This window comes from Anser anser, assembly GCF_964211835.1.
Source record: "Anser anser genome assembly, chromosome: 1".
Classification (NCBI taxonomy): domain Eukaryota; kingdom Metazoa; phylum Chordata; class Aves; order Anseriformes; family Anatidae; genus Anser; species Anser anser.
This window is the reverse complement of record NC_139720.1, coordinates 54,346,846-54,369,807: the sequence shown is the minus strand read 5'-3', so window position 1 is coordinate 54,369,807 and position 22,962 is coordinate 54,346,846. Positions and strand designations below refer to the sequence as shown.

Sequence of the window (22,962 nt, the reverse complement as noted above, 5' to 3'; positions counted from 1 at the left end):
ACATTCAATGGATCCTCCAGCCAGTGGTGGCCGTGAGACAAAGCTTCCTTCACTAAGTTCCTGTTTGCGAGGACCACACCAGAAGACTGCAACTTACCTAAGCCTGATTCACAGGGTGATCAACTATTTGCACACCAAAGTCACCTGAAATTTTTTGTTGCTCCATAGCACGGATCAGCCAGCCACCACCTGATCTTTTTTTTTTTTGTCATTACCTTTTAAATGTTCTCACTTCCCCTGTATTTGCATTTGCTTATATCACACTGCTGCACTCCTATGACTTGTCCTGTAGTGCTCAACACAGTTGTTTCTGCATTCAAGCGGAAGCTGTGTTCTTCTTCTGCTTCAGCTCTTTGGGATCCCAGAATCACTTTGCTACAGTGCTACCCTCACTCCACCACATAAAAAGTAAGGTTGAAGCTCACCTCTGCAAAGCGCTGGAAGTTTCATGAGACACTTTTCTCTAGACACCGGAAGAAAGCACTTCCATTTTCCTAGTGAATCACCCTCTTGCCTGAGCACTCCAATCCATTTCTGCCCTGGCCCCAGCCACTTTCAGACCACGCTGCAGCTGATGAACGCAAACAACCCTCTGGCCTTCTGCCACTACTGCAGCCAACCCACTTGCCCTACAATCATGAAAGCACTGCAGGACCCCCAGCCTAGATGCCCTGTGGGTTTTCCAGGGGGATCCAAACGCTTCCAGTCAGGAGCACGCCACAACCCACAGGAAGGTACGTGCCAAAGCTGACCTGGCTCCAGCTCGTCCTGGCAAAGTCCCTTACCTCCTGTCCCTTGGGGTGAAGGATTCTGCTCAGACTGCAGGTGCTACTAGCTCCCAAAACATTGGTTGCTTCTCTGTCTCACAGAAGGACATACACATGAGTTTGGCTTGCACAGGGTTTATTCAGAGGCCCTGAATGTAACAAGAAAACATGGTGTTAAAAGACAGCTTTTTTGGAACTACGACTTGTTGCAAATGGCCAGCAGATATCTCTGTTTCTACCACATGGTTTTACCTTTACATGGCTTTTTAATAGTCATTTACTGACCCATTCTGCCTCTGGCCTATCGTTGCTCTGCCCAGTCTTGTCCACCTTTGAGACAATCTGGCTCCTGCCCATCTGATGGAAGGAAAACCAAGTCACTTTGGCAAGCACCTTTTATTCACAGTCCAACAGTGAAGTGAGAGCATTTTTCCAAAAAATTCCGGCAAATTATAAGACAGGCACCAAGCCTTGCATTCTCCACATTACTACAAAATGGCGCTCACTTAAGTAGTACAATTAAAAAGCAGCATCTGTCCTGACATTTCCTGTTTTCCCTTGGAGCAGCACTTGAAACAGAGAGAGACAAGTTGCTCAGACACACACACACTATGCAACAGGGCTCTGACCCTTTACAGCAGATGTGTAACCACATTCTCTGGCAGACCAGGTCATCTAACCTGTGGCACTTGAGAACCCAAACAGCGCAGCACATGGCTTGCTTCCAATGACAAAAACGCACACCTGAACATGAGTCGGCACCTCAGACACCGGGCTGTGCTGGCTGAACCATTCATTCTTGCAGCTTAACTGTTTTCAGAGTCAAGTCATCACCTAAGCTGATTACTGCCACTGTATTTACAAGCCCAATCCCTACCCCGTGCTGCAATGGAAGCAATTAACCTGAAGGAGCTGCCCTTAAGTCCTGGAGCAAGCAACGAACACAACAGTTACACAACAGTCATTCAGCTACTTGTATCCCAAAATAGGAGCTATTATTTTTGCTCTTCTCCGGTGCAGTTAACTTTCTACACTCCTACTTCTGTTCAAACCAGTTTAGCTGCTTAGACGTTAATTGGGCAACTTGGGGAACTGAAATAAGTCCAAAGATCTCTCCAGTTAGCTTACCAGATAGCATTAAAAGCAAAACTAAACAAGACCCACACATGAGAAGTCATGGGACGTGCATTCCCAGAGACACAAGAATTCAGCTAGCTTGCTAAAGCTAACACTAAAAAATAAGGAGAACACTTTGCTAGGGTCGGTCAGCTCTGAATAAGGATAACTGATGTGTAAGCAAGCAGGCAGGACACAGAACAATTTCTACTAGCTGGGGTAGCTTCCAACTTTTGACTAGTCATTGGTAGACAGACACAAGCAGCTAAGAGGGAGTAAGAGGAAACTGTTGGGAATGAACCTTTAAGACTAATTCATGCAGAGCACATATGCACCAGCCTGAATGAAGCAGAAGCTGGGTTTCAGCCTATACTGAGGGGTGACCTACTTCAGGTGTCTCCCCTTGGGAAGAGGAGATCAGAATATGACCAACAGCCAGGCACAAAGTAACACCCAATCATAGCTTGAGTTCACTTGCTCATGAAGACAAGCCCTTAAGCACTTAGTTCTGATTTAAATCACAAATTATATATACAGTTTAATTGAAGCATTCCCACATTTAACTTCAGCAAAATAAGTTCATCAGAAAGTTACACAAACCCAAAAAGCTTTATTTTTCAAAACCATACTTTATTTTTGAAGGCTACTAGAAGTATTCAGAACTATATTTCTTAAGCAAAAAGATTCACATTTCATTCTGCAGGGTCATTAGTATGAGAAAAAGCATTTGGGGGTTTATTTTTTGCAATTGTTTTTGAGTTCCTACACCAATCCACATTTGAATTAAAAGTGGTAACAACAGTTATGGCTTTAGATACAGAATTACAAAAGATAACACATGAAGGCTGCGACTCAATGGGGAACAGACAATTATGATCATTTTTACACAGAAATGTAACACTTTAGCTAAGACAAACAGAGGCAACAATGGTCTTTATGGTAGACAAATCCACTGAACATCAGCAGCACAGAAACTGCTTCAAGGATACCCATGCTGTTAATTCACAAGTGTTAGAAGAACATTGTCTGCTCCAATTACCTCACCTTTTCCTCTGTATTCTAAGCCTCAGAAACATGGAAGTATGAGACCACAACAGTCCCCCCCCCCCCTTTTTTTTTAAAGAAAGGGATACAGCAAAAGATGGAAGACTATAGTATGTGGTGGAGGAAGAGTCATCATCTCTAAACAGACAGCAGGACTTTGGCCAATAGATTTTATCTGTAAGCATGTAAGGACTCAAACCGATTCAGAACCCAGAGCTGCAATTTTGTTGGGCATTCTCCCCATCACTGATTTTTAACTCTGTGTTTACTTGTTCTGGATGGCTTGCATTCAGTGAGACAGAGGTAGTGATGGGAACAAGATTCCTTCCCTTAAGTTTCCAAATAAATGAAACCTGGTAAGCATGCCCCAAGGAAGGGCAAGCGCAACCAGAGAGGACCTGCTAACTGGGAAAGGACAAGAGCACGAGTACAGACATTAAGCTGCTCTCCCATACCCAGGACTGATTAAAAAAAAGTTACATGAAGGTGCCGGACAAGAATTGAGCAAGTAACAAAACCTCTGTGGCCTCCACAATACGTACTTCATGCCAGGTTGTGCAAAGGATAGGACCTTTGCTGCACAGTTGTGGTGATCAAAATATGACATTATTTGCAGTACTGCCAGAAGTTCCAGTGTGTAACTAGCTAGCATGATTACACTGATCATTTTAATAGCTATATAGAGTCAGTCACTCATTTAAAAAAAATAAAGACATGTATTTTCAGACAATTCCTTTATCCAGTTGATTCTTCAGACTTGTCCCACCTTTGCTACTTGTGACTAGGCCAACATTTCTGTCCTAACTGGATTAAGACAGACTTCATCTATTAAACTTCCTTCCTTTTGGTTCACTGAGGAAAAATATCTAAAACAAACAAACAAAAAAACCCACCACCACCACCACCCCAAAAAAGAGAGGTTTTTATTTTATGCTCCTGGAATACTACGATTTCTCACAGGAGCGTTCATTCAAAGCAAACTGTCTTTAATACTTACAATAAAAGGTTGCAACTCTTGGACAAGGTGGCATGGTTGAAACTAGGTCACCTGAATATAATTTGAGTGCTATAAACCAATCAGTGAATAAAGTCAACACTTGGGGCTAGAGAGCAGTTCTCCTTAAAACACCCCATTTTTCTTCTTGAGAAGATCAGAGGTACAATGGTTTGTTTTATTGCAACACTGGTTAGCCAAATCAATCCTTCCCATCCAGATATGATTTTTATGAACCAGGGATTTTATGGTTTACTGCCAAATTTGGCAGACAATTTACTGATGAGATTCATGACCTTGGGATTGTTCTGGTACTTGGACATATTTGCTGGATTCTGGGCAACATCTTGGAATGCAACCATAACTTCTGGATCCTGCAGAACAACAACAAAAAAGCAAAAAAATTAGGGCATTTAAACAAGAAGTGTACAAAAATTAGTGTTTCTGTGGTTCCAACACACTTGTCTTGCTCTGCTTTTAACATGGCAAGTCTAAACTAGAGTTAATAAAGGTCTCTAAAGAAAACCCAAGGAAGCAGTGTATGCTGGTAATGCTGTATCAGTAAACACCAGAGCCATTACTGGATTTGTTACAGTGAAAGTATGATGTGTGAGAAAAGGGATGAGAGGTTTTTTTTTTGCTCAGAACAGAAGCTATCAAACGTAGCCACAACTATTATTTCTGTTCAAGTATCTTCAAATGCATCTTGAAGGAGGAAGCAGGAGCTCTGTGTGTATCAAGCATGGCAGTATAATTATCCCCCCATGCAATAGCTGTTATTCATCCCTTTCACCCCTTTTCCTTCTAGCAGCAGAAACTTTAACCTGCTAGACTTTGAGCAGATGATGTGGCAATATTTGGCTTTTTAAAATGCATCCGATTCTCAGACAGTCATTCTCCACCTCCTCTGGGAAGTCACAACTGGAAGAGAATCTTCCGTCTCTCATCACACTGCTGTGTTGCACTTAATAAACACATTCACATATATATTAAAGAAGTTTGGTGTTCTTTTGACCAGTGTCATCTTCCCCACCTAGTATGAGAAGTGCTAATACTTTTTTTCTGTATTTCTAGTACACCTTTAGCCTCTATTGAATTAGAATTGTTTTTGCTCATTTCACATGAGCATGTTCTAAACAATGTCCTTTAATAAATCCACACAGGCTGATTTTACATCTCAGCCTGGGAAAACATTTCCATGATAGCAACTTCTGCATGAAAGATTCAAGTTTTCTTTAGTCCAGCAAAAATACAAGCAGCTTATTATGTCCAGTATAAAACTGTAATTTCATCTGTTGTTCTTTCTTGCACATTTAAGTAGTTTCACTGAAGGACACGGTTAACCTTCCCTATACTTCTATTCCATTGCTATCACAAAATTATTACTTGGAAACCATCAAAAACCAACTGGTGTCCGCAGAGCTGTCTGTGCTACAATAACACCACCATATATCTGTTGTAGCATCACACACAGACTAAAGCTGCTTAACAAGTCTGATCCAAGAGTTGCATTTAGTACGTGTGTACTCCAATGAAATCACCCACATGGTTCAGTCATGTTTTTATACATGTTGGGAACTGAAAGAGTTGAGACTTATCTTTTGTTAGAAGGAATTACAACTGTGTTATCTCCCCTTTGAAAAGGGATCTGCAAAGTCTATGAAAACTAGGATGGTGAAGTTCAGAAAATAGGCACTGGATATATTTCCTCCACTTTACAGGATTCCTATGAAAACAGATGACTTTCACAAACACAAACTTCCCAAATTTCTGAATTCAACATAGGCTAGAAGACTATAAAGACCATGCTATATTGTTAAATCTGTGTTACCACCTGTATATGAATGAACAGTAACTTATGTAAATATATCCGTAAGCAGCCGTAACTAGTTCTTTGGTTGCTCCTACAGAAGGTAAGCTCAATTTGAGAGCATAACCAGTTAACTTGGGCATACTTCAATGTAAGCTCAATGTTAGCAGTCTCAAAGATGAGGAGATAATAGTCACTAACTCTGAAGAGATTAGGAAGGTCTTTAACCTCAATACTACAGTTTCAGCAGTAACTCACCATGAAAAGCCTCTACACATGGTCAGCTAAAATAACATCTTAAGATTAATGATGGGACAGACTTGGGTGAATCCGTATTTTTTTTTTTTTTTTGCAAAAATCTCATAAACAACCTCAGTAACAGCTGTCAGCTACCATCATCCTTAAACACAATCCATAGTTGCACTGAGCAGAAGCAAGTCAAGCAGTAAAAACTACTGGCTTTTAAGACTCTATCCTGCACTGCTGATACAGGGAGGCTAAGAACGTAGTCAGACACTTCAGGAAAAGGTAGTGCAGACACATAGGTCAAGTGTTAAATAAATCACAGCTAGATTTAAAGTTTGTACAAAAGTCGATGAGACACTCAAGGCTTAGCTAACAGGTTCTGCAGAAAACACTGTCAACACATGTTCTTACAACAGAGTAGTGCAGTATTTCAGGGTATACATAATCGGCATGCAATGGAGCCTTTTTAAAGGCATGTGGCAAGCACTTAACATTTAATTGCACTTCAAAGCTGTTTCCAGCAACTCCAATTTCAAAGGCCTGTACTACAGCATAAATGAGCCAGGTAATGAATGCAACTGCATTTTTCTGTTTGTTTGGTTTTTGTTTTGGATGGTTTGGATCCAAGACAACATTGCTGCCATAGCAGCTCAGGTAAAAGGTGCATTTCCAAACACCAGCAACCACTAAACTAGGGTAACCCATAAACTTTTGCATAGAAAGTGATGCCTTTTTAATGATTTCAGGGCATACGAAATAACAGTCCCTCGTGATGCTGTTATTAAATGGCTATCATAGGTGCTCAGTGACCTGAGAACATCACGTAACTCTAGTTTAACCAGAGCAATCCAGAAAAACATAGCAACAGGCTTTTATATGGGACCACATTAGCATGCAAATACAACTACACAGCTCACTTTTTGCCTAGCCGACCTAATGTTGTCAGACACGTTCTACTTAATCTGCCGGAATAGTTTGCTTGTGTAAAACTAGTCATGACACTGAGCACTTAAATAATTGAGCTACTAATCAAGCCCACTGGGGAAGTAGGCTTTCTGAGCACGAATTCAGAAAGTGCCGGATGTAGAACTGTTCTGATATTATTTTGCCTCTGGCAAAAAACACTTAGGCAATTCTCCTCTCAACATTACTGCAATATATTGCATTGCAACAATATTAACAGTAATTTGTCATTTGTGCATAATTATCTCACCATAACGTGTACGCATTGAAAAAAGAGCGAGTGAAGTATACTGTGCAGAAAAATAACCCTTCAAGAGACTCAAAAAAGATAAACTCCTCACAGCATATGGTTTTGTCTATTGTATGCAAGTACAGGGTGGAGGAAGGAGGGGGACACAACATGACACCTTTAATTAAGTTCCTGTCAATCTGAAAAATAGCTAACAGATTCCAGACAGTCTGGTGCCACACATGCACAGAAAGAAAATTTCACAACACAAATAAGCAAGCACCCCCCACCACTCTCCAGAAGGTCACATCTTCCCTCAGCTCACAGGACCTGTTCCTCCCTCATTCAGAGCATTTAGCTTTGATTTTAATCAAATACTCACCTGCATGGCCGCCAGGACTTCCGGATCACTGAGAATCTCATTGAGACCTGGCATACCTGCCATTCCTGGCATACCTCCAGGCATAGCCCCAGGAAATCCACCTGCAAACCCAAGACACAAGAATGCATGAAGAAAAACATTTAAATTCAGCTATACAGGAGCTCACTGATAGAGACCAAAACGTACTTGTTTTGCCACACCTCCAACACCATGTCTTCCACAAAGCTACAGCTGCTCCACTGAATGCAAAGCAGAGGCATTGGTTTTCTGTCTGTGAGGACCTGCATCTTATTTCATATGTATTTTTAACCCAATGAAATAGGAGGCTTGTAATTAGTGTGAGGGCCTAGCACCTTGTACACAAATGCAGTGATTTTCTAATTAACTTAAATCAGGTACATCTCAAGCCTAAGAAACTGATTTTTGAGTGCCTGGGGTGAACAACTCAGGACTTAGTACTACTGATTTGCTTTTGCCCTAGGCTCATTCCAAGTTCAGCTGGAACTTTAGGTTTGGGGGTGAGGTGGGGTGGGGAATCCCTGAAACAGATACAGTCTCTATTTGCTTCCTCTGACAAGCTGATATGGTTGGAGCATGCACTCAGCCCACCTCAACTACAACGCAATCTTCAACTGTTTCTCCCCAACTGGTTATACTCAAAAATAATATGGAAAGGCTGACCTTCATGGAACTATTGCTTCTCCCCAACTTATTACGCTCAAAAATAACACAGAAAGGCTAATCCTCGTGGAACTGTTCAAAAACTGCACTGCCTCCTTTGAGAAATTATTCTCTTCAACAATAACTTCCAAGTATCACAGTTTTCCCTAACACTCAACCAATTTTCAGCTTTAAAACTATTGTTCTTAAGCAAGACACCTCCAAGCCACACTGAGTAATTTATAAAACATTTTATATTACTTTTTCAGCACATATTAAGCAAACATTGCATGTTTGTTTTCTCAGACCTAAATCCTTTCACTCTCTTAATCAATACTGACTTGTCTTCCCTGTACTTGCTACCCAGCAACAATCTTATTTGAGAGAAAGAATCTGATCCTCTTCCCGCTACTGCTCCAACAGTTATTTGTAGACAAGTTTTAAACTTCTTAAGAACATATTTCTCTCAGTCTTGCGAAGAAATACTATGAATTGTGATTGTAATACTGCATATGGAAGAAAAAAACCAGTCACTTCTATCTCAAGTAAGAAGTAAATGGTGCTTAAAAATACACACCTGGGAAGCCACCTGGGAAACCGCCAAATTGAGCTCCTCCTGCCTGTCGTCTTGCTTCTTCCTCCTATAAAAGCAAGCACATCATTCCACACAAAGCAATGGAACTGCAGCCTGTGTTCTACTGCTCAGCTGGTTCTAGGAAGAAAAACAGCTGAGACTGTTTCATGGGAGCAGGCTACGGCAATAAGCAAATGTGGTTTTGTACATAGTGCAGTACTTCAGACAAGAAATAATGGTCTACACTTACTTTGGTACGTTTCTTTAGATAAGTTATGCAGAGTGTGTTTTTACTAAGCATGAACTGCATGATCAGTTTTAGCCTATTAAATTTTAGAAAACGCCCCCATCCCTAACACATGCTGTAAAAATATATCAGTAAAGCTGAAAAAAAAAACAAAACCAACAAGTCAACTGTGTCAGGAAGTGAAGAAGAAAACCAAAGTATTAGTTTGAAATTAAAACCTCCTACTCTGGGAGACGTGGAGACGTAAGTATTAAGTGAAAACTATTCTGGTATGGTCAAACTGTAACTGAATACTTGAAATTACTCGGTTACTAGAGATACCAGAACCTGTCTTTGACATAAGCAACAGATGCAGTACAAGGCCTTAATCTCCAGAATTCATTATTGGTCAAGTAACACAGAAAAAATATCCCTAAAATTTAAGATTTAAAATAATTTTCCTGTGCAATCAATTTTAAACAAAATAACTACGTCACTCTCCACATTATTAATATTAAAGCCTAAATAATCACCCTTTGTGCTCTCTCATGCTCCTCTCGTGCCTTCTTCACTCTTTCCATTCTTTCCTTGATTTCTTTTTCTTCACGCTTCCGTTCATATTTTCGGCGATGTTCTGCAATTTTCTGAGCCTGTTACAATACAATACCAACATTTCAGGTATGTTCTAGTACACCACATAACGTATTACAATATAAAATACACTCAAGTATAACCAACTATTTTTTTTTTTTACCAGTTCTTAAAAATAAGATTTGAGTTCACATCCTAAACGCGCCTTTGTTTCAGAGAACATATGCCATTTCCTCTCTACCACAATTGGTTATTGACATATACTAGGCCCTTGCTGGATTCACCAGACCCATGCACTCTAGTCTAGTACCTCTTCCTGTAGAGCTCCAGGACTTCCACCGTAGTCAGAACAAACACACTGTTCCACATTCCTTCCTGCTTTTATGCTGAAATATCAATTTCTCCAGTGCTAACACCAAAGAATTGCCCACGGAGGAAGGAATTTTCCCTGGTACAATAACAGGAAGTGTAACTCCCCCTGCACAGACACACTTGTTAGACAGTGCTTTTGCTGTTCCAGATGCCTTGGCAGCATACACAACTGGACTCAAGCAGACCAAAGAAAACCTGAACCAAAGCAAGAGATGGCAGATGGGGAGCAAGTTAGCTTCCTATCTTCTCAAAGGTATCAACTCTACAGCCCCCATGGAGAGGGCTAGTTAACAATGAACTCCCGAAGGCTCCTCAATCAGGGATCATCTTAATAATAGAACACTAACTGCAGCATTATTTTCCTGAAGTCAGAACGTATCCTTACATAACACTGCAAAAAAAAAAGTTTGTAATTTTACAAATTGCAGAGCTTTAATACCATACATGACAAGTACCCTGTAACATTCCCATAAATAAAATATAAATATTAAATCGAGGTCCAGGAATAAAAATACTATTACAAATTACAGCTGCAAGCCTCTCTTACACATGTATTCTCTTCTGTTCTGCAGCTTCAGCTTCCTTCACAGCATGTTTACCTGCTGTGACATGGGGCCCTCCATGGGCTGTAAGGGGACAACCTGCTTCACCATGGTCCTCTCCATGGGCTGCATGGAAATCTCTGCTCCAGCAGCAGGAGCACCTCCTCCCCTCCTTCTTCACTGTCCACTGGGTTGTTTCTCTCACCTTTCTCCCTCCTCACTCCTCTCACAAGCTGCTGCACCGCACTTTTTTTTAAACCCTTTCTTAAATTTGCCATCACAGAAGTGCAACGGGCTCAGCTTTGGGCAGCAGCAGGTCTGTTTTGGAGCTGGCTGGAACTGCCTCTGCCCATCACAGGAGCAGCTCCTGGTCTCTTCCCACCGAGGCCACCCCTACAGCCCCTCAGCCCCACCCTCCTGCAAACATTGCCACGTAAACCCAACAGAATGCAGTAGTTGCACGTAATCCGTGAATGACTTTAAGGGAATATATAAGACATGAAAAAGACAGCCTACTATCAAGTCTTGCATGTGTTACACGTAAGTTCTTCATCAGAACAACGCTGGGGTCAACCACCTGAGAAAAGCTGAAAACCAGTCTTACAGAGATTATGCTGCCCTCAAGAGGTGGACTAGTGAAAGTAACACAGCCAAGAATACCTTGTAAAACATGATTAGGATGAAACTATGATCAGTTTGGAAACATTTTGGAGGAAAAAAAAAATACAGAACAGCAAGAGAACACTGTGGTAACAAAACGTTTTTAGCCTAGATTCTAAAATGCCTGGCTAACTTCAACTATTTCAGATTTTTCAATTAAGAAGGAACGTATTGTTTCATAGTTCAGTTATATGCCCAGTCCCAGAGACCTAATTTGCAAACAGAGCCATAAATAGCTGTGATTAAAGACACAGAAGCATTTATAAACTCAGTTTGAAGTGTCAGATGAACGCTGATGCTGACACGTGGACATTCCAACAGCACAATGAATATCACAAGAATTTGAAAGACAAGAACACCACTAAAACAAATAGAGGAGGGACCTCCATTATCCTTTCCCACTTACTCTTGGTTGCACCTCCTTCAGCATGGCGCTAGCATCTTCATCGTAATCCAGTTTACAGGCTAATGCAAGATCATGAGCAGCCTCCTCCCAGTGACCCAGAAGTCTGGAATTCAGAAAAAAGCAAACTGAACTCTAGGTATTGCTCAGGGTATTTACAACCACGTGTCATTCAGTATTTTTCTGCAGCTGTGGAGACTTATACAAGTTTCAAGTCAATAACCACAGTGTTTTCTGTAACGTGCGATCTATGATGCTATAGAGAATATTTGCTTGCTTATTGCATACCTTTATAATAATTGTTGCATTAGGTATAAATCAGGGAGAAAAACTAAATCAGCTACTGTCATTCTTCGCTACAAACAAGAACTGTCTATCAGGGAGAAGGCATCCTGTATATAAACATGTGAAGCACACTAATAAACGTTCTGCATCACTAGGCGAATGCTTAACGTGAAACTATGAGGTCAGTGTTCTGTACAATTCTACCCCACTGCTAAATCAAGCTTACGTGCACCTGGTTTACTCAGCACTTACACATCCCAGGTAACTGTCTGCACCAGGTCTTAACTGAAGAGGTCATAAAAGCTACTGTGCAGCACTACTTCTTTATTCATTTAGACAAACTTGTGACAATCAAAGGTTTAAGTGAATGATAGGGGGTCAAAGCATTTCAGCTGACTGACAGGGGCATTAATCCAAACTATGCTCCCACCTTCTCATTCTTAGGCTTCATGCCATTTATTAACATTGTAGACGTTATTTAATAAACACTGTTCAGAATAATTCATTTATTAATTGGGAGTTCTATTAATGTTTACTCCTTCCACTTTTATACAGAGTGAAGGAAGCATCCCATCATTTTTTGGCTGATGTATTTTCATTTCAGAAATAATTTTACCTACAGTTAGGGGGAAATCTCGCTGACCTAATGCCATTTAAATAATTACACTGTTCGCTTAATACCACTCTTCATTTCAACAATTGGTTCCTTTAATAACCAGACAGTTTAATTTACTACGTAAAGGAGCACTAGGATCCTATGGAATAAAGGCAGCAGAGAAATATTTAGAATTATAGGTTAGTAAATAATAACTGAGCCAAGTAAAACACAGAAGACCCCCCAAAATAAAACGTACTCTCCTAGAGCTCACAATCTTTAGCAAATGATTAAAAAATGCTTTACAGAATGACAGTAAGTCATTAGAAGATGGCTTATCAAGGAGAGGAGTAAAAAAATAAGAGTGTAGAAGGATTATTCTTAAGTCACCATCAATAAATCACCATCATCCTTTCTTCTTCTAATCCACATACTTAGCATAATGGTTTCTTGGCTCAAGACTACTGCTCTCACATACAAGACAGACAATTCACAGAAAAACAGAGAAAAGAAAAGCATAAACAAAGTTGTTCCCTCCCAAGTAAGTAGAGAGCATCAAGAACATTTGCAGTTTGCTACCTATGCGCTTTCCCCCTCCATTTGTAGGTCTGTGCCGAGTCAGGATTAATCTTGATGGCTCTGTCACAATCTCTAATGGCAGCATTTGGCTTCTGTAGTTTCACAAAAACACTGCAGGAACAAGAACATTTATTGTACATATTAAAATGCCAAGTTACTAACTTAAGCTGGAAATAATTTTTGATGACTAACAGGCAAGCTAATGAGATACATTTAAAAAGCTGAGTTCAAAAAGATTTTGTAGTGATAACAGTGTCAGTGAAATTTAGTTTCCCCCCCGATGCTATGTGAATCATTAGCAAAAAGTGCAAGCATTCAACATTCAGACTCGCGCCTTGCCTATAAGAACAACTGTAATGCAGAAGGAAAGGAAAAATGCAAAAAGCAGTTTGATTTCATGCCGTTTGCAGTCTATAGCCAATAGCAACTACCAAGTTAAACAAAACAAAGCTAGTATTACATGTTCCAGGTTACATTGTCTTTAAAGAAGTAAGAAAAATAAAGCGCTAATTATCACACTGAGGTTCTACCATTTTCATGCCCTTCCAGCCCCGTGACAGGGGGGAACTTGAACTTAGAGCACCACATTTCAGCTGATCTTGCAGCCTGCTCCTCAAGCCCCTCCATACGGAGAAGTCAATAAGCACAAAAATCAAAGACAGCAATCAAGAAAGTAATCAAAACGTAACATCATCACACTGATGTCTAAATCCAGACTTGACCTCAGCTTGAATACTTTGTTAAATTTTGGTTCTGCTCCTCCATCTCAAAGACGGGTAGTAAAACCGAGAAAGGTCCCAAGAAATGCAACAACATCTTAAAAACAGAGTTGCTCTCTCCTATACAGGGAAACAGATTACGACCCTATAGCCTGGTACAGAAAACATATCCAGAAACAAACCAAGAAACCACCAGAACTTGAGCCTATAAAAATCACAAGTAATAGGGAGAACAAGAACAAGGAATCTTTAGCACCTGACAGTTCTTTTTTACATAAAGAACCATCAGGCAAAGGAAACAACGGTAGCAGATTCCAGGCAAGAGAACGGATCATATTCTTCATTTAGTTAAGCTTTCAAAACCCTTGCTGCAGAGCACTGCAAATGCTAATTTGTATTTGTTCAGCGGGAGATTCGATAAAATTATATCAAGACAAAAAAAAAAGCGCTAAACATCAAGAGCTATTAAGTATAAAAGCATAGTTTTAAATAAGTAAGCCTATGAGCTGTGAGGTGAAGGCTGAAAAAACGTGACAGTTGACTATCACCTCAGTTCCCTTTTTCACATACTACTGGTTCATAGACACCAGGGATTGTCAACTACCAACAGACACAGAACACTGGATGATGCAGGCTGTTTAAGCTCATCTGATACAACTGCTCCCAGTGCTAAGACTTGGACTATCCTTCAGAAGACTACTCATTATCAGACGTGGCCATGTCTCAACAACTTGTGTTCTGGAAAAGTAGTAAAAACCAAAACGCAGAACACGCAGCACATGGAGAGCTGCTGGCTTTGGATTCTGAAGTAATTCAATCACTGGCTTGCTATATTTGCTACAACACTTCCATGACACATGAGCATACACTGTATTGATAGTTTCAGGGGACACTACTGAAGAGCAAGCTCACTTCAAACGGATACAAAAGGCAACTAAGATACATTAATCAAACAAAGGCTTGATTCCAGTTTGGGACTGCAAATTGTGAAACTGTCTTTACCAGCAGTGCTAGCCAAGAGAAGACTATCCTAATTTTAAGGGTCTGGCTGTGAATGAAGGATTAGTTGGGACGTTCAGTTTCTATGTAAAGGAAGGTTTTCCATTATTAATTGCTATCAAGAGCTTTTTGCTTTTAAAAATAGCAGAGGAAAAAAAAAACCACACACAATAAAAACCACACAAATCCAAAAAGTTAGCCTGATCCCCTCTCAGTTAAGGCTAATAACTGCAAGTTTTACAATACAAAAGCATATCAGATTAATTATTAGAGCAGTATGTTTAAGAGGTTCAGGTATTTCTTACTTCATCTCTGTATGAAACATTCCTGAATTGACAAAGTAATCAATAGTCAAGATACTCCAGGTCAGAACATCTGCCCTTTTACATTTACTCAGAGGAGGAAAAAAATAAAGGTGCCAGCAATTACAGACTGCCTGTAACTTCATCATTAAAGCTTGTTATAAAACAAGCACAAATTCACACATTCTCTCCTAGAAACAAACACATGGACATCTCAAGGAACTATCCCAAACCTACACCTCACCAGTGAGAGACGCTCCAATGCTGCTGGCGGTCTTAGAATATTAATAAACACAAAACAAAAACAAAGAAACCAACCCTTAAGCAACAAAAACTAAAACCGGAGTCCACTAGTGACAGGTGGATTACTCACAGCACTTCATTACTCACAGCTGTTACACTGTAGGTTTTACAATAACCTAGTATACAGTTTACCCATGTCTGTAATAGAGGAAATTGAGGTCAATTGTAAACTTCTTCTGAGGCTTACACTTCTCATTGCTAAAAAATCCCAGCCCCGAGAAGATACAGCACTATGAGAGGTTTTCAAAATGTTAACTATGATCGCAAGAGCAAAAACAAGACTACTGAGGTACACAGAGTACGTACAAAAACTTGGATATAGAACGTACAAAAGAAGCAGCCATCTACCAGTGAGGTGTAGTAGAACAAAAGAGCTAGAAGACACTGAGCAATCAAGTGAAAGTCATCAAAAATTGAACGGATTGAATTTTATCTTACTATAAAGATGATCTACTGAACTATTAACTCATCCATCCTTAGTGATTTTTTTTTTCAAAGAGTAAAGGGGAAAAAAAAAAAGATCCATGGGAACTTGTGCTTCTCTAACACAAACCTGCCTGACCTTCCACAAGATTTAAGAAGATAAATGTTTGCGCATCATAAACAAGGGCTACCACAAATCAAATCTGACATTATGCCTGTAACTCATTATCTGCAGTCTGGTAAATGTCATTTGAAATAAGGCTGATGTTGAGAAATAGGTAAGTTCTGCTCAAACACAGGACCACTGAACAGAAAGAAATCTGCTTCTTTCTGTCAAGAAATGTAGTTAGCAGGCCCAACAGGGAGAGAATTTACCTAATCCATTTAACTTTGTAACTAGACAGGACATAGTCCTAGGAGAAACTTCAAATGTTTCAGGCATTTGTGATCCAGCACTACTCTAATTCAACACACCGAAAGGCATATATTACCACAATGTATTTTAGTACGTAATTTTGTTATTTAATCTACTACCAAGGCCCTTTAGATGGCTGCTTCCGCAAATCCCATTAATCACACACAGGAGAAAACGCACGAAGTGTACTTTTCTTTCTCTTCTCTCATCTTAAATTTACGCAGATCTTGCCAGTGTAATTTAAGCTCTTTAAGGGAATAACAGGCAGAAACGTAAATCACTAGTTTATGATGACTCACCTTGCCCTCTTGGCATACAAGATGGCCAAACAAGGATTCAGCTTGATAGCATCTGTGAACAAGTCGACAGCCTTCTGAAGTTCACCTGAAAACGAGTACCAGTAAAGTTTCCATCATTAGGAAATGATTTCATCCATGTTGCCAAACCTGCCTTATCTTAAATGGAAGATTATCAACAAAAGAAAATCCAATTTTCATTCTTGCAAAGTTATTGACGTACAAACTCCAAAATGCATGCTGGAGGGTTGAGGAAGGGATCTTTTCCAAGTTAAATTTGTACAGTTGACTTCATATGCAATCACGTAGGAAGTACACAGCTTTTTCACTGCATTAAGACAAACCACTAGAGACACTAATCATAGTACAGAGGGAACTACTGTAACAGTCAGTTTATAATTAAGATGCTGCAGTACTTCCCCCAGCGATAGCCACATGGGGAAGACATTACTTTAAAAAGCCTTCATGTCCTAGCTAGTTTTGGATATCCAAGAAGGTCCAAGATATTTACTTCAGGTTTGTTTCTTTTTTTGTTTTGTTTTTAAAGGAGCACCAAACATTATGTCCTTTAATATATAATAGAAAACAACTAAAATACATTACCTTCACTTAGAGCATTGATAGCTTCCATCTTCTTCTCATTAGCTTGATCCATCATCTCTTCTGTTACCTAAGAAAATAAGCAAACGAAATGACACACAGACAGACAAAACCCAAAAGCTATAGAGACCAGGCCAGAAGGACCATGCTGAGACAGCACCAAAGGTGGCAGCTGCAGTTTTCTGACTCTGGAATCCTTTGTTTAATTTAGGTTTAAATCACAGTACTAAAACCATGATCTTTTTTGCTTTCATTTTGGAGATACTAGTCACCATTATTTTAGCTGGAAAACACTCACCTGAGTGTTCAACTCAGCCGAAGAGCACTCATGGGAGAGTTCAACTACTTTCTGGTAGTTGAATCATGCCAGATTTCTACAGATCTGGTTTTCGCGTGTGTTTTAATATTTTTGCTGTTGTTGTTTTTGTTTTCTGACCTTATTTTTCCTCACTGAACTTTTTGATGGACTACCCTTGACAAAGAAAAGATTGTTGTTTTAAACCAGCAAGTTTTCTATTCAGGACAAAGAGATCCAGAACTGCAGCTGGGTACCTAGCTAGTGTAGTCCAAATTTCCCCCTCAGCTGCTATTGTCGACTACACTCAAAGTCTCTCTCCTTCTTTCCTACTGCCACAGCCATTGAAGGAATTGTGCTTACCTCCACGTTTTCATCTCCCATTTCTTGAGGGGGATCATTATCTGGTTCAATCACTCCCTCATTGTCAATTTCTGGGGGAAAAACAAAAAGCAACTTTAGACTCCAGCTACAGAGAGAGGATTTCTAGAATCACGTTTTAACTGTGATATGCCATCTATTTTCCACACCTAAATCACTCTCTTCGCTTTCTGGCTCAGGAGATTTAACTGGCTCCTCTGGCTGTTCCTCTGCTTTTCCCTGAAAGAGAAATGCATTTGTAAGCACACATTATTTCTGACTGATATTCTACTCCCAATCTAATAAATAGCAATGCATCAGAAAATACAAAATGAATCTGCAAAGCATATGACTGCTCTGCAGCTGAACAGTTATTTTTAAGACAGAAATCTCCTTTCCTTTTTTCCTCCTCTGAGATTAAGTCTGTCACACACACGCAAATAATTCAGAGACCAAATCTTTACTCATGAACTTATATTATTGGTAAAGCCTGTCCTTCAAACTGTATAATTCAGTAACTAAACACAATGATACAGATAATCCATATGTTAGCACCAGTGTTGCAATGAGTACTAGCTAGCCACTGCAATCTTCCTGCCCTCCCTGATGCATTCTCTGGATGAAAAATTCTCTCAATCTAGTACTATTAAGCTAAGGTCCTTCACAAGGAGCAATAAGCTAGCATCAACGATTAAAATATTTCTTTATCTGTCAAGGTCAGAGATCTTTTTGCTACTTATACATACTTAGAATAATTTTCCATGTTTTCTTATCAGCTGTTAATTACTTCACTACTTTCCTCTGAATCCCATCACTTAGCACACCCTCCTTTATCATAGACATAAGCTGTTTGCCTTCACGTTCAGTGTCACAGACTATACTCACTACTTACAATTGCCCCAGAGTTCTAGTCAGCCAGTAATGCAAGCAACCACTGTCTTGTTAAACGCAAAATAAGATCTCTTCTGCTTTTTCCAAGAATAATTTCAAGCTTGGAAAAATCCCGCTATAAACATCTATAAGCCTGATTTATTATCTCCCTTAAAACAATAAGAAACAAACAACCCACACCCACGTCTTCCACAATGCTGTCATAAAAAGTTGACAGTTTAACTGTTCACTTCATTACCTATTGTGCTTCCAGTACTTCTTGTCATGCAAAGATTACAATTTGAGCCACTAATGACAGCAGAAATGGTCTATAAACAGACCATGAGAACATTAAAAAAATAAAAATTCGGAGGTTTGCCATTTGCATTGCTGAGAACATCAGGCATTCAGGATTAAGGAAATGGAGCATGGTAACAATTGAAACAAACCAGAGCCATCTGTAACAAATCACTGTCTGTGACACCCAATGGGCAGGCTTCAGAGTGAACTGTCAAAATTATCCACCCCAGTGTACTCATCCACACTATTTAGGTGAAGTTTGACGGCAATTTTTGTTTCTCCCTTCCTACCCAATAACTTCTGCAGCGTCCAAATGTTATCACGGTGTTACAAAATCCCTTCTTTATACCTCACCTTACTTGTCTCGTCTGTGGAGGTGCTGGCTGGAGCAGGTGGTATTGTGCCTCCCATGCTTTTCAACAAAACAAAGAGAAAAAAGAAAACAGTAAGATTATCAAAATAGTGGCCCGCATTTTATTGATTCAAATCCTGCTGATAGCCTCAGCTTTCTGTTGTGACAGAAAACATGATGATCCAATTCCCTGTAAAAGCAATAAAAAGAAGCACACAGCCTCCATGATTTCACAATGTAACATAACGTACATTGGGTCTCATGGCTCTTTCACCTAAAACTCCACTGTAACTTGTACTCAAGCACATGACACATCACCCATCCATCCTTTTTCACAAGGAAAAGTTGCCTTTTTGGCGGAAACAGATTTTTTTCCTTAAAATGTAAGTTTTGTTTCAAGTCTGAACTAGGTATTATTATAGCTACTATAAAACTAGAATTGTTTTTGAAACAGGGTTCAAACAATCTAAGAGAACCCTAATGGCCTAAAAAATGTCTGTTATCCTGATCTTTTGGGGGTCTACAATGCTTATATAATTAACAGAAATGAAGCTGTTTTCTATGCAGCATTTTTTTTCTGCATTGCAATATTCATGCCTTTCTACTGCAAGCTGAAGAGCACTTGTACTTTCACTACAAGTTGAAGAGCATTCTCTGTATAGCCAGCATTCTCTCAATATAGAATAAACTTCTATATTACATCAACTTCGGGTAGCAGCCAGGAAGAAGCACAGGCTGAATTCTCCAGCTGTTTCATGTAACATCTAATCATATCTAATGGCAGGCTGCCACAAGGACTACCATTCCCATCCATTCTCTGCCCCACTTTCTCCTCTACAGATAGATTTCTGCCCCTACACACTCCAAAAGGAGGAAAAGAAAAAACAAAAACCAGAAAACAACCCAACGACACTTGAGTCCACCAACTCAACAGGCTCAGCCAAGTCACTGACCACACAACTGGTTCGACGTGATGCAGGGGAGAGGGGAAGGAAGTGGGCAAACAGGCAGGAGAAACTGGAAGGGCACAGAAGTGTTTGCTTTCAGGTATGAGTGCAACCCAAAACCACACGATTTGGGGAGAGAAGGTGGAAGAGGGAAGGGGAGGTGGCAGGATTCACAGGTCCTGGCACAAGGACCTGCAGCAAAGGGCAGGTCAAACAGCACTACACTACTTCTAGTCTACGTCAGGAGAGATGTCAAGAAAAAAAATATCACAAGTTTCAAAGAAAGGCATCTTCTGAAGCTATTACAAAAATTTACACATCCCTGGTATGTTGACATTGCTTTATCTATGTTATACTCCAAGGACTGAACAACTCCAGGCTGATAAATCATTAGAGAGCTAGGCAAAAAATACTGCATGCATAGTAACTGCTTCTCCTAATTTTTACCCTTGCAGGCTGATGGTCAGGTATACAATTCTCTACCCTTCTGTAAAAATCAAAGAATTTTCATCCTAGCTTCCTGAACAAGCAGTTCAAGAAAAGTTGGCCATAACTACAAAAAGAAAAAGAAATTGTGGCTGTCTAAGGGAGCCTTGGAACTTCTCTTCTGCTGCGTATCCAAAAAGCCTGCAGGACTCAAGTTTCAGAGCAATTCCAAATTATTGGTCTCAAGGTCAGCTCGTTTTTAAGTCTGACACTTGTTCAAGGCTGAAATCACCTGGTCAGTCTTCTCTACTGTCTTCACATCCCAAAAATCCCCTTTCCAAGCTTAGAACAGTCGAGATATGTTGATGTATGTTAAACATATACATTTATATATACACATGCATGTTTTTTTTACATGCATATATATTTATGCTATTTCATGAACAACTGAGGTTAAACAGTTTTATTCCTAGTCCTTGAAAATGCCAAAGCAAGTTCCTCCAAAATCATTTCTTAAAACAGTAGTTGGTTACAATGGTTAAACGCATGGTAAGGATAATGCAAAGCTTACATATTTTATTTAACCTCGATGCTACATGGACACACAGGATACTCTTATAGAGAAATACAAGTTTTCAGGAGGAAAAGCTCAGGAAAAACTGAGTTGCAGCTCTGGAGAAACTGAGCTGTACAAATTGTGCTCAAAAAGATTTGGAATCGAGTCTTTTGCTGAACAAGTTGTGCAATCCTGGTGACAACTCCTGGGAAGCCGTGAGGACTCCATTGCAACAGGGACTCCAGACTTCTGCTGATCGCGGTGATGAGAAGCACTGCTGTTATGACTTGTTGAGAGAACTGCAGCTGTCATTTCTGCATCCACTTTTGGCACCCACAGCAAAGTTGTCTTTACAGACTAACAAGATCTCAAAAGCGTCAAAATCTACCTGAACTAAACAATAAGAACAACAACAAAAAAGGCAAAGAGCCTGGTACGTGAACGATGGGTTCTGTGCTTTACTTTTAACTAATACTATTGTTTCTTTTTTTTTTTTTAAGCACATTCCCCTTAATGACTCATTTTGTAAAAATCCATGTCAAAATATTTATATTTGTATGCAATTACAAAAAAAGTGACTTGAATAAAAGGGACGTCAAAACCCCTTGCAAACATTATCGTGCAGCAGCACATGCTTTCCATGCAGCTAGACAAAATAAAGGCTAGAAGATAAGTGCGTGAAAACAGCAGAGATGATCTAAGGTTTCTGATGCAACAGCTAGCCAGAAATGAAATTGACTTAATTGAAATTAGCTCTGACTCTGCTAGCGGTTAGCATCATTTTGAAACGCTGAATAATTTTCCTTGGAAACGTTAGCTTTAAAATAAAACTCAGCTCAGAGTTTTTGTTGCAGAAACGTAAGAACGGGTTTCAGCACCCTTTAGTCACTGCTCTGAAATCATCTGCAACCCTACCTTGGTGATTACACCTACGTGTTTCAGGCTCAGGTAAGCCTGCTGGATATGATAAAACACTTATGTACTGCGGATTCAGGTACACCTGACGGATATGATGAAACCCACCAAGTTTCCCCCCCACCCGCAGCCAGGCTGGGATAAGCTTCAAGCAGCTTTCCCAAGAAGGAGCAGCCCTTATGGCTGCACGTCCCCGTCCTGCTGCAAACAGCCCTGCCAGAGGAGGGTGGGAGCCCCCCCCAGCTTCCACAGCTCGACGCGAAAAATCAGTTCCCGCTCCAAGTACGCAACTCACCCAAACGCTCAAACACCTGAGGAAAAGCACCCAGATGCCTGAGGGGAAGCAGGAACTTTGGGGGGCTGGAGGAGGCTCCCCTTCCATTAACCCTTCAGTTAACGGCTTATAAGCCCTGAAAACGACCACCCTCCTCTCCCCTTCCCTTCCCTTCCCTTCCCCTCCCCTCCCTTCCCTTCCCCCTCACCCTTCCCCTCCCCGCGAGCCCGGGGCCCTCCCGCCGCCCCCCTCCCGCTCCCTCCCCGCACCTCTCGAGCCACTCTCGGAGGAAGGCGAGCTCCTCGGTGTGCAGCAGGGCCGGGTTCTGCTTGCAGAGCCTGACGAAGGCCCGCAGCTCGCCCAGCTTGCGCGCGTCCATGGCGGAGCTCGGAGGGGAGGGGAGGGGAGGGGGGAGGAGGCCGCGGGATGGCGGCCGCGAGCGCGCGCCCACTTCCCCGCCCGGCCGCCGCGCGGCGCCGTGGAAGCTTCCAGCCCGCCGCGGGGCCGCGCCCACGCCGGAGGCCCCGCCCCCTCCCCCCACGAAGCCCCGCCCCCTCCGCTAAGCGGAGCCC

The 22,962-nt window shown here is 40.8% G+C and overlaps 1 protein-coding gene across 2 annotated transcripts; it reads right to left on the bottom strand.

Moving 5' to 3' along the window:
- Positions 1 to 2,492: 2,492 nt before the first annotated feature.
- On the bottom strand, positions 2,493 to 22,934 carry ST13 (ST13 Hsp70 interacting protein). 2 transcript variants are annotated; one of them, XM_083835182.1, is made up of 12 exons: positions 22,660 to 22,934; positions 19,275 to 19,332; positions 17,921 to 17,990; positions 17,754 to 17,824; positions 17,099 to 17,165; positions 16,499 to 16,583; positions 13,039 to 13,149; positions 11,583 to 11,685; positions 9,545 to 9,661; positions 8,789 to 8,852; positions 7,552 to 7,652; positions 2,493 to 4,295 (listed from the first exon to the last, which is right to left on the bottom strand). In XM_083835182.1, the coding sequence occupies exons 1-12, from the start codon at positions 22,767 to 22,769 to the stop codon at positions 4,167 to 4,169; spliced, it is 1,086 nt and encodes a 361-aa protein (XP_083691308.1). In that variant the 5' UTR covers positions 22,770 to 22,934; the 3' UTR covers positions 2,493 to 4,166. The 2 variants fall into 2 exon arrangements, with proteins under 2 accessions (XP_083691308.1, XP_083691309.1); XM_083835183.1 differs by lacking the exon at positions 22,660 to 22,934 and adding an exon at positions 22,412 to 22,434.
- Positions 22,935 to 22,962: the final 28 nt, after the last annotated feature.

Excerpts from the sequence above, each read along its gene's own strand:
- ST13 (XM_083835182.1), bottom strand. The coding sequence starts at position 22,769 with ATGGACGCGCGCAAGCTGGGCGAGCTGCGGGCCTTCGTCAGGCTCTGC. Across the intron at positions 19,333-22,659 it reads CTCCGAGAGTGGCTCGAGAG|CATGGGAGGCACAATACCAC; the intron begins GTGCGGGGAGGG and ends TTTGTTGAAAAG. Across the intron at positions 11,686-13,038 it reads TGGAGGGGGAAAGCGCATAG|ACTTCTGGGTCACTGGGAGG; the intron begins GTAGCAAACTGC and ends TCTGAATTCCAG.